At 39.2% G+C, this 20,237-nt stretch overlaps 1 protein-coding gene across 1 annotated transcript in view; it reads right to left on the bottom strand.

The window, feature by feature from the left end:
• MAGI1 (membrane associated guanylate kinase, WW and PDZ domain containing 1) overlaps positions 1–20,237 on the bottom strand; it is a 627,906-nt gene that overhangs the window by 239,276 nt on the left and 368,393 nt on the right. The window contains 1 exon segment of the mRNA XM_007445682.1: positions 15,105–15,221. Coding sequence (XP_007445744.1) covers positions 15,105–15,221 — 117 coding nt within the window.

Genomic DNA, 20,237 nt, shown 5'->3' with positions numbered 1-20,237 from the left:
CTCTTTCCCCCTTCTGGCCTTCCCACCTCATGCTGCAGCTCACACTACTCCGTGAAACTGCCATTGCCTCCACCCCTGAAACAGCTATACACTTGGGCTGGCAACAAGCCTCCTAACAGAAGTGGTCCATTCAGCATCTTCAACACCACCACCACCATCCAATCACAGCTAGCACTATCACCATGACCGAGACCCATCCCAGAATCCTCCAGATGGGAAGTGGTTACAGGAGACCAAGATTGTGCCAGGCCTCCTGACAACCTTTTAAGGAAGTTACTGTTACTCCTATTTTAAAAATGAGGAAACGAAGTCTCAAGAAGCTGGCTGACAAAGAAGAAAGAGGAAATAAAAGACATGCTTCCCACCACTACCCAGGGCGGGCAGATTTCTTTAATTGGGTCCTACATCTGCATTTTATCTTATTCTCTTCTTTTCAGAAACTCTCTTCTGGTTCTCATTTGTCCCAGATGCAAGCACAAAATTCTTAGGAGAATAGATACGACTTCTAGTGATCCTTTGTAAGAGAACAGTCACTTTGGCCTACTATGTATTATGCATATGGCCACTGCCTTTCCTTTTGTACTACTAATATAAAAAAGAAAAGAGGACATTGGGAAAGAGAAAGAAATATATTAAAATATCTTAATGGGCTGCTCATCTGATATTAGAATAGATTTTTTTCTCAATTTAGATACTAGTCACCCATGACTTCTCTGTGCTTGGAACCACAGCTAGTCATTAACATCCACTTCTTCAAGTTATCCTCACCACAACCTATAAAACAGGTATTATTGGACCCATCCTATAGATGCAGCTCAAAAAGGTGAGGCAACCTGTCCAAGCACCACTAATAAGAAGCAGAGTCAGGATTAAAACCCAGCTGTTTCTACAAATCAGCAAGAAAAAGACAAACTACCCAATTAAAAAGAAAAATGGGAAAAGATTTCAACAGGTATTTCACACAAAAAAAGTCTCCAAATAGACAATAAACATTTGAAAAGGTGCTCAATATTCTACATCAGAAAAAATGCAAATTCAAATCATAATGAGATACCACTGCATATCCACCAGGATGACAAAACATCAGAAAGGCTGGCAATAGCAAATGTTGGTGAGGACAAGAAACAACTGGAACTCTCACGCATGTAGGTACTAGTGCAAATTGGTACAATCACTTTGGAATCTGTTTGGCAATATCTGTTGTAGCTGAGCTGCTTATGCCTACATATGCCTACACAGGGAACCAACAATCCTAGGTAGGAAATGAGTGAATACATCCACTTATATAAGAAAGCTCCCAGGGCTTCCTTGGTGGCGCAGTGGTTAAGAATCCGTCTGCCGATGCAGGGGACACGGGTTTGAGCCCTGGTCCGGGAGGATCCCACATGCCGCAGAGCAACTGGGCCCGTGCACCACAACTACTGAGCCTGCGCTCTGGAGCCCGTGACCCACAACTGCTGAAGCCCGCGAGCGTAGAGCCAGTGCTCCGCGACAAGAGAAGTCACCACAGTGAGAAGCCCGCGCACCGCAGCGAGGAGTGGCCCCCACTCACCACAACTAGAGAAATCCCGCGCGCAGCAACAAAGACCCAATGAGGCCATAAATAAATTAATTAATTAATTAATTAAAAAGAAAAAAGAAAGTTCCCAGCAGTAGCTAAAAACTGGAGACAGTTTAAATCATCAGAAGAATGGATAAAGACGGTGGTACATTCATACAATGTAAGACTAGACAGCACAACAACCACCAAAAATCAAACTACTGCTACATGCAAGCAATGTGGATGAAAAAGAAGTTAGAACAAAATAATACATACTGTATTTATATGAAATTCAAGAACAGGCAAATTAATCTAGGGGGGTAAGTCAGAATCATGATTACCTCTGGGAGAGAGGAGAAGTGATCAATGGGAAGAGACACGAGCGAGCCTGCTGGAACACTCAGTGTCCTGTATATTGATCTCGGTAATGTTTACATACATGTGTATGTGTATGTATGTGTGTGTGTGTGTGTGTGAGAGAGAGAGAGACGTGTGGGTGTGCACATGGATGTAAAAATTCATCAAGCTATGCACTTAAGACTTACGTGACTTATTATATGTGTTTTATTTATTTTCTACCTTAACTTTTTTTTTTTAAAGGTCTCTGTTAGAACCCAAATACACCTAGCTCCGTTAATGGTCATTGAGTGTTGTTGTGCTCTACTGCCAGAGTCTGGAACAAGGGGAAGAAATGGACCAGTCTGTGGTGTAAGGAAAGGAAAAAAAGAGAGAGGAGGTAAGAAATTGAAGGAGGGAAGGACAGTGGGAGGGAGGAAAGAATAGAGGAAAGGAGAAAGGCTGATGTGCCATGCCAGGCCAGGCCCCTAACACATACAACATGAATTCAGGAAAAAAACAGCAAGAATTGTATCAACAAGTTATTGTTTTCAACTACTCCATGTTCCCTAAAGATACCATATTTTTTAGTTGTATCTGACAGTTTGCTTCTCAGTTTGTAAATCATCCATATCTACAGTGAGAAGGTACAAAATTCCCCCAAAGGATCCCAGATGGTGGTGGATTTGCATGGGGTGTCTGATTCTAGCCTAATGAAGGATGCTGAATGCCCACCTTTTAGCAGGTAGCCTATGTGAGGACTAGATTAAGCAGCAAACCTGAAATTCAATAGAATCTATATTAGCCACAAATTTTCCACTGGGGCAAAAACATGTAGATTCTCAGACTTATTTATAGTCACGCACCAAACCATCAGAACTCGAGCCAAATTTCAGTTCATCTGATGGTTTTATAGGATGCCTCATTCTCAAGTCATATATCTAGAGAATATTTTATCTACATATTAGGCAACATTTTTTTTCAAAATTCCACTGAAATAGATGTGCTTCCCCCCCATATCACTAATTAAATGATGTTGACACTGTGCAAAACCATTTAGAGATGGAAATAAGGAATGTGCATCCCTCAAATCAGTTGATGATGAAAACTAAGAATACAGAAGTTGTAACTTCTGACAATCCTGTAAGGTCTGTTTGTAATGACCTTTATCTTATGAGACAGGAAAGGAAAAAAATGTCAAGTTCATTTACGTACAGCAACTACAATTAGAAAGCCAAAGTGATAAATCTTTCAAGCTGGCTGACCTTGAAAATGACTTCATTTCTAGAATAACCAAATTCGGTCTCACTTTTCAAAGCAAAGCACTTAAGAGGATAGTATGGCCTCACTTCTAATAGGGAGGTCAGGGGAGGAGAAAAGTCCCAACTAGAAATGTGGCAACCTCCAAAGAAATGGTCCAAGGAATTAAATGTTTTCCTTCAGCAGTGCGAGAAATACAGTCAATGAGAAGGCTGAGCCCTGGTACAACTGGGGTTCTGGCAGGGCCCATCTTGCTGCTTACATAGTCCTTGGATGACAGTTACTTACCCTACTTTGGCTTCTTCCATTAACAAGCAACTGAACCTGGATCTGAAAGAGCCAAACCTTGGTCCAAAGAGTCATCTCGTAGCATCCCATACCTACTGAGGTTGCCGAGGAGGGGGAGGGGCAGGAAGATCTTTGACCCAGGTCTCCTATTCATGAAGAGCCTTAAATTTAGACTTTTGTTATGGTCAAATAAAGTTACGTCTACAGTTACCAAGATACACTAAAAGGAATGATAAGTATTGGAACTTGGGGTCTATTATCAGACTATACTGCCTTTAGAGTACCTTGAGTTAATGCTTTAGACATCTTGCAATTGATGAACAGCACAATTATACTGCATTGCTATGTGTATGTTAAAAGTATTAATTAACTGCAAACATTAAAACCATGTCCTATCTTTTGCTGTAGCACTGGTTTTTGTTGTTGTTGTTGTTTTTAAATATGTCACAAGACTCAAAAACATGAGTGGTCTATTCTTGAGGAGTCATAAGGAGAGAGCACTGTGCAAAGGATTACATTATCTTCGGACTAGCCCTGGGATATTAAGATGCTTAATGAGTCTATTATACCCCTAATAAAGACTCCTTTTTAAAGAGGAATTAAGCCTAGAGATGTTAAATAGAGTCATTTGCCCATGGTTACATGAGTAGATGTTTCCTGATTCTCCCTAGGAAAGAGGTTCCGCTGCTTTTCCTTTTGTCTCTCTTTTTTATTTCACTTCCTAGTCACACTGATTCACTGGTCTCAAGACTGAGCTTGGTGCCTGTCCTTGTATGTCATATAGTCCTGGGCTTACCCTACTGTGGGATTTACCTTACTCTCTTATAGCTGCCTCTTGTTAGTTATAGTGGTTGCCTACTATACTATAAACTCCCCGAGAGCAGGAAAGGTAACCAGTTTACCCCTAAATGTTGAGCCTCTATTACTGTGACCTGCTCACAGTGGTATTCAATATGTGTTTGTTAAATCGACAGATAAATGGAATAAATGGAGAATGGCTGGGTGAGTAGATGGGTCAACTGATTGAAGGAAGGGTAAACGAAAGAAATAACACTTACTACCCCAAAAGAACCAATTCTAGTACGTCTCAAACCTTTAATTAGCTTAATTAAGAATGGAGAGATCTTGTAACTGGACTGGATTAGGCTTCTGGTGTTCAAGTATCCAGTGGATATTATCCTCATTGGAGTAAGGTACCACTTTACATGACTGAGACAAATACCTCCCAAATGAATGGCAATTTGTTTCTGTCTTTCAGGCTAGCTAAGTATCTACTACCGGAACTCAGACACTGCATAAAACCAGGCAGTCAGGGTGCTGTCCACCACCAAGGGCGCCATTCACATACATTACGAACTGAATAGGGCTCCCTGGATTTGTATAATGTGGTGGCTCTGATGGGATCTAAGACTAAGATGAAATTATCTTCAAAAGCAAAACAAAAGGTGTCTCCTCCCCTCCCCAGAAAAGGAGTATGTTTAATTACTGATTCTTTTTCCTTTTTTTTTAAAAAATGTTCTCTAGAGCTATAAATAATAGGGAATATGAGCCACTGGCTAAGAGGGAAATTTCTAGAACAAGACAACACAGCTCTACCACATATTCGCTGTGACATCTTGAGCAAGTTATTTAATCTTTTTTGTTCCTCGGTTTCCCTGAATGTGGAGAGTAATAGCACATACCTACAGGACCATTGTGAGGATTAAATGAGTTAATACTAATATAGAATAAAACCTAGCACTTGCCAAGTGCTCAATGTATGTTAACAATTCTAATGATGATTATTATACTCTTATATTCACCTAGAATCCCATTAGCAGATATTTAGGATCCATTTAAAATAATTGTTTCTGGGACTTCCCTGGCAGTAAGGTGGTTAAGACTCCACATTCCCAATGTAGGGGACATGGGTTCGATCTACAATCCCGCATGCCAGGCAGCACGGCAAAAAAAAAAAAAAAAAAAAGTTAAGAAATTTTAAAAAAGACTGCATTAGAAAGAAGGGGATATATGTTATTTAAATAGATTTTTTATTTTTTTTTACCTCTTTACACAACAAGATTTAATTTCCTTAAAAAAAAAAAAAAAAAAAAAGCGTTCCTAATTTATTTTCTAAGATGTATTCAGTAGGTGTATATGTATCTATACACACAGATGTACACATAGTCTGAGCAAAGAAAATGTGGTGGTTACTAGTGGTAGCTTTAGTATCCATGTTGAGTGCCTGAGCTCCAGTCCCATTCCACAATTTTAAGACAAGTCATTAATCTTACTAAGCCTCAGTTTCCTCATCTGTAAGTGAAAATAACAGTTACAGTATTAAACGAGAAACCATAATTAAAACACTTAGCAGGTACTTGGTATTCCACAGGTGTTAGATCTTTGTTTTAATATATGCACGATGTCTTTCAGGCTAGTCCTGCTATAGTTTAACAGACAAGATCTATCAAAGTACTAACAAAATCTCAATTCTAGGCTAAAAACACATTAATATTAATAAGGGGGAAAACCAAAAACATAACATTCACATAAAATCCCCCTTTCCCAAAACTATACTGGTTGCTTTTTAAAAAAAAATTTTGGTACGGGTTTACTTTAAAACACTTTATTTGGAAATAATTTCAAATTTACAGAAAGTTGCAAGAATAAGAACAGTACAAATTTTTAACCATTTTTAATGTTTTATAGCCATTTGAGAGTAAGTTGCATTCACCATGGCCCTTTATCCCTAAATACATTAGAGTGTATTTCCTCAAAATAGAGATGTATAATTAGTTCATGTCAATGCAAGATGAAAAAATGTCATTGAGTGGTTAATAAGTCTACTTTATTCATATTATGGTTGAACTAACACAAGTGACATTTTCTTGTTGTTTAAATTTAAGGTAATCATTCTGGGTAACTCATTTCATATGGAGTTTAGGTAAGCCCATCAGAGCATAACTGGTGAAGTGTTCTTAGTTGGATCTCAGCATAAATGCACATTATCCATTAGAGAAGCCAGAAATTTTATGTGTATGTAGTTTTATTAAACACATTTGATAAAAGATTTCTTTAAAAATGTATTGCATTTCATTCTCTTGACTTAAATAATTCTTACTAAAATTACTAAAATTTGGTAAAAACTTTTCTTAAAATAAATAATAGATGGTAAGGATACTATGAAACTTCTTGGTCCCTACATAAATTGCTGTGGAAATTGCTTTATAATTGCAACAAATCTTGACGAAAAATGTCAGCTAAAATTATAAAGCAATTTAATAAATTAACATGGCTGCCAAATAGATATATTAGTATCCTACAGCCAGCCAAGGACTAATCCATATGTTATTAATAGAAGCCTCTTTTTCAAATTCAATACATTAATTTTAAAAATGGTCTTTAAGCTGACTGAACCCAGAGATATAAACCAAGAGCATGGACTCTCGGGGGAGGTGAGAACTGGGTTTGAATCATCTGGGTTCCATCATTATTAAACTGCTCATCTTGAACAACCCACTTATAAGCTCCTCAACCGTCAATTGCCATGCTCCTAATACAGGGGTGATAACATAATGCCTCTCAGAGTCTGGTGAAGGTTAAAAGAGACAAAACTTGTAAATCACTGAGCACAGTACCTGGTACATATAGTAAGCACTCGGTTAACGACAGATGTTATTAAACAATAAGGCTGGTCTAACATATTTTCATAAGAAGATTATAAATGACATCAACTCTAATTAAACTTAATCTAAACTCCTATGGCTTTGCCTCGTTCCACACCCCTGAGAACCTCAGAATAAAGAACACCACCCAAACCATGTTTACATGAGTGTATTAGCAGACACATATAAATCAAGTCCACAGTTTTTCTTTCCTTTTTTTTTTTTTTTTTTTTTTTTTTTTTTTTTTTTTTTCAATATGACTCCATCCACTCAGCAAATATACCATGGCAATTAGGGTTAACAACATATAATAAGAAATACAAAGGAAAAAGAACATTGGGGGATCAGCTGATGCTGGGAATATGCGGAGAATGTGCTATTTCAAGCATGCCTATTATTGGCTAAATGAGCCAATTATTAATCTTCACTATGTTCTCACCTAGCATTAGTGTTGGGTTGTTACTCAAGAAATGTTGGAAAATCATTTTTTTAACTTAGCTTGCCCCCTCCAAAAGAATTATATAAATCATAAAAAGGAGAATCATGTAGGTAAGGCCCAAAGTCTAAAGAGAACTTGAAAGAAAAAAGGGAGAATGCTGGACTTGAGGAGTCATGTTAGAAAAGGGAGGGAAAGCAGGTACAGAAGAATGAAGACTGGTCTACACAGAGGATGACGTTTGGGAATTCCCTGGCGGTCCAATGGTTAGGGCTCGGCGCTTTCACTGCAGAGGGCATGGGTTCAATCCCCGGTCAGGGAATTGAGATCCCGCAAGCTGTGCGGCGCAGCTGAAAACAAAACAAAACTAAAAACATATACATACAGGACCTTTAAATAGAGGACCTATGAAGTGCCATGATCACTGCTGGGGCCTTAGGTACCTCAGAAACATCAATACAGGTAATGAGACAACAGAGTCCCAAAAAACCCAAGTCAACAACGCTGGTAAGGGGTATAGCCTGCCAGCCGCTCCAGTCTGCCATACCAGAAAGCCCAGCACATCTGATGATCTAGCCCCAAGGAGAAGAGAAAATGTTCAAATCAGGAATGTCCAAGTGCTTCTCAGGAACTCACTGAAGGGATAACTGTCTCCTCCCTTGGTGAGAAGTAAGAATAGATTCCACACTAATGGTTTCAATGTTCCCTAAGGGGCACTACAGAAATGAGAAGTGGTGTGCTCCTGGCGGTTGTTATCAGAATAACAAAGGATCGTCCTGCTTCCCTCATGATCTTTCCATGCCCCAGCAGACATTCAAGTGGATGAAAATTTGTTAATAGTTTTCTGAACCCATACTCTAACTCCAGATCACATCTAAACAAAAAGGTTTTTTTCTAATCCCATTATTTTTTTTAAGAATTTAAATATATTTTATTATATTTAGCCTCATTTGGTGTTGGTTTTTTTTTGGCTGCACTGGGTCTTTGTTGCTGCGCACAGGCTTTCTCTAGTAGTGGCGAGCAGGGGCTACTCTTCCTCGCAGTGCATGGGCTTCTCACTGCGGTGGCTTCTCTTGCTGCGGAGCACGGGCTCTAGCCACGTGGGCTTCATTAGCTGTGGCACGTGGGCTCAGTAGCTGTGGCACATGGGCCCTAGAGCACAGGCCCAGTAGTTGTGGCACACGGGCTTAGCTGCTCTGCAGCATGTGGGATCTTCCAGACCAGGGATCGAACCTATGTGCCCTGCATTGCAGGCGGATTCTTAACCATTGTGCACCACGGGAGTGCTCCCATTATTTTTTAATTTGGCACAAAACTCCTTGCCTAGACTATTATGTTACTTTCTCAGCTTAAACTCGGCGGAACAGGAAACTAGGTCTGAGAAGTGAAACAGCAAGCACAGGGGGAAAGCCCTTTGACATAGACAATCTTGTGTTTAAAATGTTTTCTATGTATACTATACTGTGTTAAGCACTAGAAAAAGTACAAAACCAAGTCAAAACCATACGAATTCATCCCTACCTATGAATCTGCCTTATTGCCAGAACACCCCATCTCATAGGGTCGTTCTAGCAGCGCCACATTTAAAGTTATCTGTTAAAATATATGTATTATGTAGCATAGAGAACCCTATACCATACTATGAACCATTCACTTCTTTATTCTAGTTCCTGGCATCCTAGAGGACAGCCAATGGGACACCAACGTAGAGCAAGTTAAGACTTGACGGAGAAGGAAGGAAAGGTCAGGTGTAGGCAGTAAGGGTGGGTAAGAGGAGTCTCCAGATCACAGACTGGCTGGGGGCACATGGGAAAATACAGTAGTGACGGGTTAAAGGGAAGACGAGAGAAAGAGCTGAGAACTGATGGAGAAGGGATGAGGGACATACACTCTTATTATGGGCAACAAACAATTGTGATTGAATAGAAAACGGGGAGGGTTTAAGAGTCCAGTGAGTTTGAGTTTAGATCGTTAATAGTCTGGGTGGGGGGAGGGTTTAAGAGTCCAGTGAGTTTGAGTTTAAACCTTTAATAGTCTGTGTGGCCTCCATGAGGCCAGAGTGAGAGATGACCTATGTACAAGCATCATGGCAGGGTGCCTGGTACACAGTAGGAGTCCAAAACCTGGAGAGCTGTTATTATTGTCACTAGTCAGAGTTCTGCAACAAGGCTAGGCTTGGTAAAGACTAAAGTGATCCTTTCATATTAGACAGCACTTAACTCTCCTAAGAGGACAAGGGCAATAGCCACAGTGAGAAAGTTTCCAGTGACTTTCATCTGATCAGTCCTGGGGATGCTTACAGAACTGTCTACTTCATGTATGACAACCTGAAGCCTTCCACTCAGGTCAAACACAACCTGAACACAGAGATGCGCATTCTACGAAAGAAGCAGTGTTCCAACACCCAGTTCTTTATCTCGGCCTCTCGCTGATATACTGGTTTAGTTCATATCATGAGCTCCAATTGTAGAATGAATTGGTTCTAGGCAAGCGGTAATGGAAACAGCTATGGTTAAGAGAAACTAACACATTCAAATAATACCAAAGGTAATTTATGGTCCTGACATCACAGTCACATTCAAAAATAATAAACAACGACAACTGTCGGTTAGCAAACACTAACGTGCCCATTAGAATATCGCACTTCTACAAATAAAGACCAGGATCACCCATGTTTACTGCATCAGATTTAAATGGTCTTGGAGATCAAACACGTTTAATCCCTTTGTAAACTCCTTTAAGTCAATGATCAGTGCCTCTTCCACAGATTATAATGATCTCGGTATTAGGGAGAGCCTTGATCAACAACGTGTTAATCTACAGAACAAAACTGACTTATCCTTTCCTCTTTCAGATGACCTCTGCTTGAAAAGAAAGATGCGTTCCATCACTGTTGAGCCCAGAGAAGGGAGAAGGAACAGGAGGGGTTTGGTTCAGTATTCCGGAGCCCCAGGACTCCTGAATGAGCTGTATCTCATTTTGACAGCAGCAGTAGAGTAAATGAAAAGCCCTGTCAGGTAATGCATTTATCTTCATGGGCAAAGCAGCCGTTCCAAAGCAAGCATCTCAGATGTTGTCACATCAGCTAGGACAAGAAGTCATAAAGCAGGACCGCTATCAGTGCAGGAGGTACAGCGATATCTAGACTGTAATTAGGAGGAGCTGTGAATGGGCACTCTAGTTCCAAGCTCACTGGGAGCCTTGATTTTTTTCCTCTGGGTTGGGATTCCCAGCCAAGTAATCAGTGTGGTCCTCATCAGCCATTTCAGAGCTCAAGCCTCTGAGCTGCCCTTTATTCTGAGAGCTTTATGGTAAGAGCAGCTCTGCTGTTTCTCCCAAATGTTATGTAATCAAGAAAAAACAATAAAACAAGAAAAACAACAAGTGTCTTTATCCATTTCTTCAACTGATCATTCATTCAACAGATATTTATCCCATGGTCTAGGCACGAAGCTAGGTGTAGGCTAGTCACTGAGGGAGATCCAGTCTCTGATCTCAAGAAAATTAGATTCTAACAGGACAGACAGACACGCAGCAGGCATGCATGCGGTGGAAGGGGGTCAGAGGGGGCACTGTGGGAGCAGTGAGGAAGGCAATAGGCCAATCTATGGAGGCCTTCCTGGAGGAAGTGGCCTCTAGGCTAAAGCTTACAAGAAGGCTATGAACTGGTTAGACGGAAAGATGGAGAGAGAAGAGGTAATAATTTATACCCAGTTACAAGAAGATACCAGGTGTATTCGAGCAATGGACGAAGTTTGTATGACTAAAGAATTGAGGGGGAGCAGGTTGGGAATATAATCAGAATTTGAGGGGGCAGGAGACAGGAATAGTATCCAGATGATTCTGAGAAATGATAGAAGTGAGCAACACCGAGGATGTTTACATGCATTTCAAATCCATCTATCTTAAGGTGGTTTTTCATGCGTATACAAAAAAAGATCTAATGAAAAATAAGATAAACTGAGATATCCCAAGAGAATCCTGCAGTGATTTTTTTAAAGCTGAATAATCATTAGGCAGTTATTAAAATTCTACTGTACACACCAGTGAAATATGTGAAAATCACAGAGAAGATACTTATTTGTAAGATATGGTGCCTTAACTAGCCCCCACCCCCAAGACATAAAACCCCATGATTTTGAACAGCTAAAACTAAAAATTCAGCAATGAGAATGGTTTTTTCTTTTTTCTTTCACTCTCAGTAGCCCATGGTATACTGCTCTTATCACATGACTGTCGATTACACCCAGTAAGGAGTTAGAGAGAGAACTGATTAAACCCTAACCATGCTGTTTGCTGTGTGATCCTAAGCAAGCTATATACTTCTCTGAGCCTGTTTCCTCCAATGGACCCATCTCTTACGGCTGCTGTCAGTACTTGGTAAGACAATGCTGGAGGTGGTATTTCTGGTTCCATTTTACCGAAGAGTAAAAAAAGACTCAGAGAGGTTACATGACCCACACCAGGCCAGCCAGCTACAGAACAGCCCTCAGATTTCACACCAGGGCTGACTCATTCTGCATCTAGTTCTTTTTATTTTTATTTTTTTGGCCATAAATTTTTGGGGGTAGTGATTTTCAATGATAATATAATTCAATTTTAACTACGATGACATTTCTCATACCATGGGAATAATAAATGTTTTTGAATCAAAGCAAAAGAGAAGTGGAGAATAATAATAACTATAGCAAAAATAGCATTGGATGAACACTCTGAGTGGTGAATTGTATGATATATGAATTATATCTCAGTAAAGCCAATTAAAAAAAGGAGCACTGTATTGAGAAGTGAGTAATGTGGCATTTAGAACTCATAAGATTTTGAGGAAGTTACATCTGTTACTTCACTTTCTTACCTGTAAAAGAGGGATGCTATTACCTGCATTGTCTTTGCCAAAGAATTAGGATAAAATGGAATCCTGAACGGCAAAATCCATCATGGTGCCCAGAAGGCTCTACTACACTATGATGACACTGAAACAAACTTGAGAACAAACAGGTTTTATTTGTTAATTTCTAATGACATGTGAACCTCCTAAAATGTACAGGAAGTCTATCCCAGCTCGCAAGCACCTGTTCATGAGATCACCCCTTCTCAAAAGACTGAAGTCACTGAACTATTGGCAGCAGGAAGTTCTGGAAAATACAGATTACAGGAGCTCATTTCCCTGTGGCACAGTTACACTATCACTGGGAGGATCCATGCTCCAATCAAGGGCTTCCTAATCCATGAGTACAACAGCTTGGTACAGAGTTCTGCTCTACCAGTCACATGGGCCAAAGAATCAAAATAAACACAAATGTGGCCCCAGTTACCCAAGCCCATAACTGAATCCCAAGTCACCCCTGGTCTACTCATGTTCAAAGACACACATACTGTGCCAGACTCAGAAACAGACCTCTTCCTGAATTTCCTTCCTGTTTTATGCAGGAAATATAAAATGAAATGTTTCTTGTTTTCTCTTTAGTTCTCAGTTCCTGATTTACTGGTTTCATAGAAATGAAACATCAATACCAACGGCATTATCAAGCAAAGACAAAACACGATTTTCCACTGTTTTAAAAGGCTGAGGTCATTTTTGCCCCAATTCCTACACAGTGGTAAGCTTAAAATCAAGCTATTTAGCTCACAGTCAGGTCCAATAAATCAGTGGCAAAAATAAATGGAAAAGCTTGCCAAAATGTAACCATAGTAACACCACAGATGCGTCAAGAAATGGTGTGCTCATTTGCTTCATTCCGCATTTCTTAAATTGGAATCTGAGTAGGGGAAAAATTACACAGAGAACAATCATGATTCTGCAATTACTGAATTCTGCAAAACTGCATCCAATCTGCTGTACTAGAACTTCAGAGGCAGCAATGGTCGAGCTACAAAAATAGCCCTGGATGGCTTACGAGTTCCAAAGCCCTGGATCTGCGATTTAACAGTTACTTGGTCGTCCTGTGTCTCTGTTTCCTCACCTGTAAAATGGGTATTAAAAACCCCAACCTCAAAGGAATATTCTAAGAGAAAAAGTGGACAGTATATCAGAGATGAAGCAATGACGTAAGGCCCTGATCACCTTTAGCCTTGTTTGTATTGGCTTATCTTCGTGTCTTGGTTTCTTTCTTTATTTCTATTAAAAATAGATAGATAATCCCTGCCTCATTCATGAGATTGACATTAGGAATTATTATTACTAATCCAAGTGTAAGGAATTATTATTAGGATATTATTAGAATCATAGTTTTCAATTCTAATGATGCAAAATTAAAAGAACTGAGGGCCAGAGATTCACATTAATACATTATCATGTTTTCTCTGTCAAATGCAGCTCTGCCACTCAGCAGAAAGAAGCAACCTTGGGGCAGTGACCCAAGTTACCTGTAGTCAACCTCTTTTCCTCTTGGAGCCTCGGTTTTATTAATAAGTGAAGTGGAAGGCAGGGCTGTTCTAAAATCTGATCGCTAAAGTTTCCCATCTAGACTTCCAGTCTAAGTCCTTGCAGATCCATGGTAGGCCTGAAATCAGTTCTGTTCATTACTTTGCAGTAGTACGAGGAAACAATAGCACTCTAGGACATCACTAGCAAAATATTATTTTTTTAAAGAAAATCTTCATAGCAAACAAGTCACAGCCATAAGCAGGGTACCCTGAACTTCAAATTATTCCTCCTTGTTTTTGCTGATTAAAAAAAATATTTCTAAACACCTGTCAAACTTTGAAGGACTGGGTAATAGAGAGGAGAAAAGAAAACTCCCAAGCAATAAAATCAGAATCATTCTTTCTTCTTCTTTTGAATGAAAGCAAATAACTGTATGTCTTCCCCGAATTCCCACCTCGTAATGAGCTGTACAGCAATGTAGTTTGGTAGAGCATGGCAATACCTCATGACCACAGAGCTGCCAATTCATCTACCCCATAGGCTGATTCCCTCCTCCCTTCCTTCTTTCCTTTCTTCCTTCCGTGCCACAAACTCCCTGATTTCATAGTCCCTACATTCTATGTCTTGCTTTCTCAGATTTGGTCTGATCTGATGGGTCCGGGGCTTTGGGTTTTTTAATCTGTGGAAACCATTTTTTCAAAGAAAATCATATGTGAAATCATGATTTATGAATCTGATAAAGGTGGGGAAGAAGAGAGAGTCCACTGAGGCATTCCCTTTGCTGAGAGGCTATTAGACTCCCATGGATCTCCTCAGAGGTCAGTATGAAGTCCTCTGGCCTGGTCCACCCCATTAATGACAATCGTGGTTAACATTTATGAGGCTTACACCACGCCCATACTGCACACAAATGCTTTGACGAGCATTTGACTTTGACTTCCTAACAGTTCTGTGAAGTTAGTAGGAGTGAGATGTCCTTTTCACGGTTGTAAAAACTGGACCTTACAAAGGATAAATAATTTGCCCAGCATTCTCAAGCCAGAACTTGAAAACCGAGTAATTTACCTGGCACAGTACTGTATGTCCCGTTGTCAGTCATGACTCCCGGGACTTACGGAGTCACTACGTGAGCAAACTGCCAAGTGTCCCAGAACCAGCTGTTGAGCCCTTATTTCTCCCCTCAACTTTTCACCCACCCACCCAGCAGTAAGACGCTCCAAACTGGCTACTTACAAGGCACAGCATGGCGATAAAGGTTATCTCTTATGGTCTGCTGGAGCTCATGATCAGGCGACCCTTTCTGGAACCGCTGGTTGAGAAAATGTCGCAGGTCCTTGTTCAGCTTTCCTCCTACAGGAAATATATAAAACAGAATGCATCAACCATCGGGCTTCCTAGAGACTGAGCAGCCTGAGAGCTGTGTGAGGGAAAGCCACGCAAAGCCATTCCAGTCCGCCACCCTCAGTCATCAAGAAGACTTACTGTAGGTTTTCCTCTGCAGGGGAAAAAGCAAGCAAGAATGTAATAAAGATAAAACAGCATTGAAACAGCATTAATTTGGAGGTCCCAGTTCACATAACACTAGGAGGCTCAAATAACAAAGAATTGAAATGAGCCTATTACATTTAAAATATGTGTCGTAGACACTTGCAGACACTATTAGATGGAATGGATGGCTGAAACCTTAAAGAGGGCAATCTAGCAATAGCTGACAAATTACAAAATGTTCTTTGACCAGGGATCCAATTGGAATAAATTTACCCTATGGGTATATTTGCAAAAGTCTGCCCAAATCTCCAGTATTGTTTACTGTAGCATTTTTATAACAGAAAATAAATTAAAATAAACGCCAAAAACCTGGAAACCACCAGGGATCAACTAAGTAAAGCACAGTTCATCCACATAACTACTCTGTGAAAGCTAGATCTTCATGTGCTTGTACTGCAGGAAAATATGTCGAATTGTACCTACTATCTGACCACTTTTGTGTGAGAAGAATAAAGAAAAGGAGAGAGCATGTATTAACGGAAGGAATCATCAGAAAGTTTTAACAATCGTTTCCTTTAGGGAGAAGGACCTGAGTTTGGGAAATAAAGGAGGAGACGTCATTCTTCATTACATAGACAGATACAGAGATATAGATGTTACTTTTCTGTGCTGATTTATAAACGCTAAACACATAATTTTTTCAAATTTTGTTGCTGTTTAAGCAGTAGTTACCTGGGCCGGTCTATGTGTTTATTTCTTTTTAACTCTCTACAGTTAACAGAACAAAACAAAAGCTACAAAAAAGTATACTGTTACAAAAGTGTATCATAGAACAGAGAAGGTAACCAAACTTTTTTTTTTAATTATAAACACAAATTATAGTCTACAGGATCAGCAGAAGGCTTATAGACCAACCTCGCTGATATTCATTCTTAATGGAGAAAACTGCTTCAGTGACAGCTAAAAATAACAAGGCTAAGATTGTCCTTCCATTTTTTGACAAGAGAAAAATTAGGTAAGAGCACTTCTAGCACTAGAGAAACAATGCAGCAAGGCAGTATCCATGTGCACCACAAAATTCACATCTTCAGATGACAATTTTCCCATGGTCAAAAAGAGCAAGTCATGAGGATGACAGCGACGGTTCAGAAGATGCTATGACCTACGTAGGGGAGGAAACTACTGATCTTTATTTTAGTATCAGGTTCAAAACCAGATCCCCTGCTTTAGCTGATCATTTTAGAATAGACTAATGAAACCCAATTTGACTCTTTTATTTGAGTTGTAGTACATGTAAGGCTTCAAGTGGCCAAAACGAAAATTCATAGGTCAATCTCAGGTCGTTCAATAAACATTTAATTAGTCATCAAATATTTATTAAATGAAGAAGACACACACAAACCCCACTTCCCACCCCTCCTTAAAATGGGCACAAGGTCTGAATAGACAGTTCATAAAATATATATATATATACACATATATGATTGCCCATTAAGCACATGAAAAGATATTCAATTTCACTAGTTATCAGAAAAGGGCAAATTAACACCACAATGAGATCCCAGCACCTACCTGCCAGAATGGCAAAATCAAAATCAAGCGAGAGCAAACCTGTGAAACAACAGGAACTCTTTTTATACTGCTAGTGGGTGTATAAAACGTTTCATTCCCTTGGGAAAACAATCTGACAGTATCTTATAAAGTTAAACCTTCACTAACCAAATGACCCAACAATTCCACTATTGTTTATGCAAGAGAAATGAAAACAAGTACACACACTCAGACGTGAATGTGCGCGCACAACTTATAGATGAATCATCACAGCAACTTTATTCATTATATAATAGCCCCAAATTGGAAACAACCCAAACGTCCATCAACAGGTGAATGGATAAGCAAACTGTACTATATTCAAATAGGATGCAGCACAAAAATTGAAAAGAACAAACCACTAATACATACAGTAATACGGATGAATCTCAAACACATAATGCTGAGCAAAAGAAGCTAGACACAAAAGAGAACATACTGTATGATTCCATTTATATATAAAGCTTCAGAACAGGCTAAACTATAGTGATAGAAAGCAGTCCAGCAGTTACCTGGGGCTGAGGGTAGGCAGAGACTAACACACAAGGGAATAAGATCTATGGAGTGTATCTATGTCAGTATCCTGGCTTTGCAACTGTACTGTAGTTATGTAAGAATGTTACCACTGGAAGAAACAGGGTGAAGGGTACACAGGAAGTCTGAACTATTTTTTTACAACTTCCTGAGAGTCAACAGTGACTTCAAGAAAAAAATTCTTTGAAAGGAGGAATCACAAGGAAACTTGGGAGGCTGGGTGAATCCAATACAGTAAATATCAATTGTGGTAGTAATAACACAGGGTTATACATTTATCAAAACTTATGGAACTCTAACTGTAATGCACAGACATTAAAGTGGCACATATGTTCCTCATGGCCAGGTGTTTAATGACTGTGCTATCCCTTCTCATTGATTGTGGGGAGCACCTATGATTTTGCTTTTAATCAACAGAATTATGTAAAGATGATGGGATATATGAGATTATATATATGTGATTACGTACACTTGTTTTCCAGGTGCTGGGTTTAAAGAAACCTGCTGTGAATCTTATAGCTACAAGAAAACGTATTTAAGATACTCCAAATTCTTCTTAAGAAATGTAACACAGTGATAGCCTCAAATGACTCCATATTCAAAATGTCATTCTTCTTTCTCCAGAACACTCAAAAACGTTCAAGGAGCATCTACATTTGGGGTTCTTAATGATGGTATTCCAGTGCATTATTGAACATGTGCATAAATGGCTATAAAATTCACTAAGCCTGTGAAATGTGACTGCAAGCAAATTCCAACTTTGTTTCATCTGGAAAATCAACTTTAGCCAATTTCTAAATTGACAATAATAATGGATTTTTGAAGTATGTATTCTAAGAGTCTAGCAAGGACTATTTCTTTTGCCAAGTAGTTAACTCCTTTCTCAGCTTGTGGAAGCCAGTAGTAGCATGTGTATCACTTATATTTGATTTATTCTATTTTGTTGTTTTTTTAGTAACAGCATATATCCTGGTACATAGTTTTTCTATGATGTTCAAAAACTTTTAAGAGAGTTGGGAAAAAAAAAATTTACGGAACTGTATATATAAATGCGTGCATTTTATAGGATGTAAATTACACTGCATAAAATCAATTTCAAAAGTTAAAACTATACATTATTATTGAATGACTCTGTGGTAGGCACCGTTGTAAATGCTTAGTTTTCAACTTCCCATGAGAGAAACAAACTGAAAGAAGAGTGGAGTAAATCTTGGTGGTTACAACAGACAGGCCCGGGTGTAAATCCTGGTTCTACTATTTATTAGCCGGTGAACCCAAGTGCCTTGCTTAATCTCTGAACCTCACTTTTCTCATCTGTAAAAACAGAGCTCTGATGTAACAGTAGTTCTGCTACAAGCCTGTTGTGAGGATTAAATGAGATTCAGACACTGCTTAGCAAGGAGAAAGCACTTAGTGAAAGATGGAGATTACCCCTAGAGTGGACAACTGTTGCAGCAGTGGAGAAAGAGCTGAGATCAGTCCAAAGATGGACTGTTACTCTTTTTAAAAATGCAGATAAACATAAAACCTATTGACTTACATGGCCAGAAACAAAATACAGGCACAGGGAAATTTGGATCAAAGGATACTTCTAGAGTTTCTGGAAGGGAATAAAACTCTACTTGCGCTAAAATTGTCTGGACACGTGTAAATGAGTTAACATTTAGTGCACGTTTAATATATTCCTGGCACTGTGCTGGAATTGTAGTTCAGAAAATAAAACCAACTGGTCAATCACTGATGTGTGACAGTCACACCTCCCAACTCTACTGCTAGGTCTAAGGCACTCTTGAATTTGACCACAAGGACAGAAGTATTTACCAGCAAAATCTCCATTGCCTAGAACCTAGGATATATATTCCCCTTAGGAGACCAGAGTTCTAGACAATAAAAACACACTAACAGTTATCATTTGAACTGTGAGTAGTGAAGATGTTATGGGATCCAAATGTACTGCCGCCTAAGACAAAAGCATGCCCAAATCTCAGGATTCAGTATATTTTTATCCCATATAGGTCCTTATGAGTGAGACACAAAATTCCAAAGAAGATTCAGGATACAGTCTCTCTTTATCCCACACAGATCCTTACTGACCATATTCAGTACCTATCAAGGTGCACCAGGGGCACATAGATTGGAAGCATTCTTAAGACATGGGCCCTCTTTGTTTACACTTGAGCTTTACATTCAAACTAGACACACTAGCTAAAGTTTATGATCACCAAACTAAAACTCCTCTTTACTGTGGATGTGCAAAAGGGCAGGGTTAACTATTCTGCCGGTTAACATTTACTCTGTGTTCTGGGACATTTGGAAGCGAAAAGCCTCAACCTCCTCATTACATTAAAAATACTGTACTTTTTGGCATCTAATCTCCAATTAATTGCCAATTATTAAGGGTACATGTCTATAAATCTTCTCCTAATTGTCAAGGGCAGTGAGCCAATAAAGTAATAAATTGTTAGAGAAAGAGTTTGCCATAGCATCTTCACTCACTATGAAATTCAAGATTTGTTTTGCAAATGGAAAAGAGAACACAGATCAGTAATGTGTGGAATTTTTTCCAAGAAAAGGGTTCAGAGCTTACTTTAAGACAATTTTATCATTTAAATAGGAAAAGGGGGGCTTAGACCCTGTCCTGGATTAGCCATTATTTCATATTTTCATATGTATATACGTGGAATTCTGTGGCGTTTAAATTTACAATATACCTCTGTCTTTTTGATTCACATTAGTCTACAGAAATTTAACCAC

This window comes from Lipotes vexillifer, unplaced genomic scaffold (genome assembly GCF_000442215.2).
Source record: "Lipotes vexillifer unplaced genomic scaffold, Lipotes_vexillifer_v1.1 scaffold239, whole genome shotgun sequence".
Classification (NCBI taxonomy): domain Eukaryota; kingdom Metazoa; phylum Chordata; class Mammalia; order Artiodactyla; family Lipotidae; genus Lipotes; species Lipotes vexillifer.
This window is presented reverse-complemented; position numbering and strand designations above follow the sequence as displayed.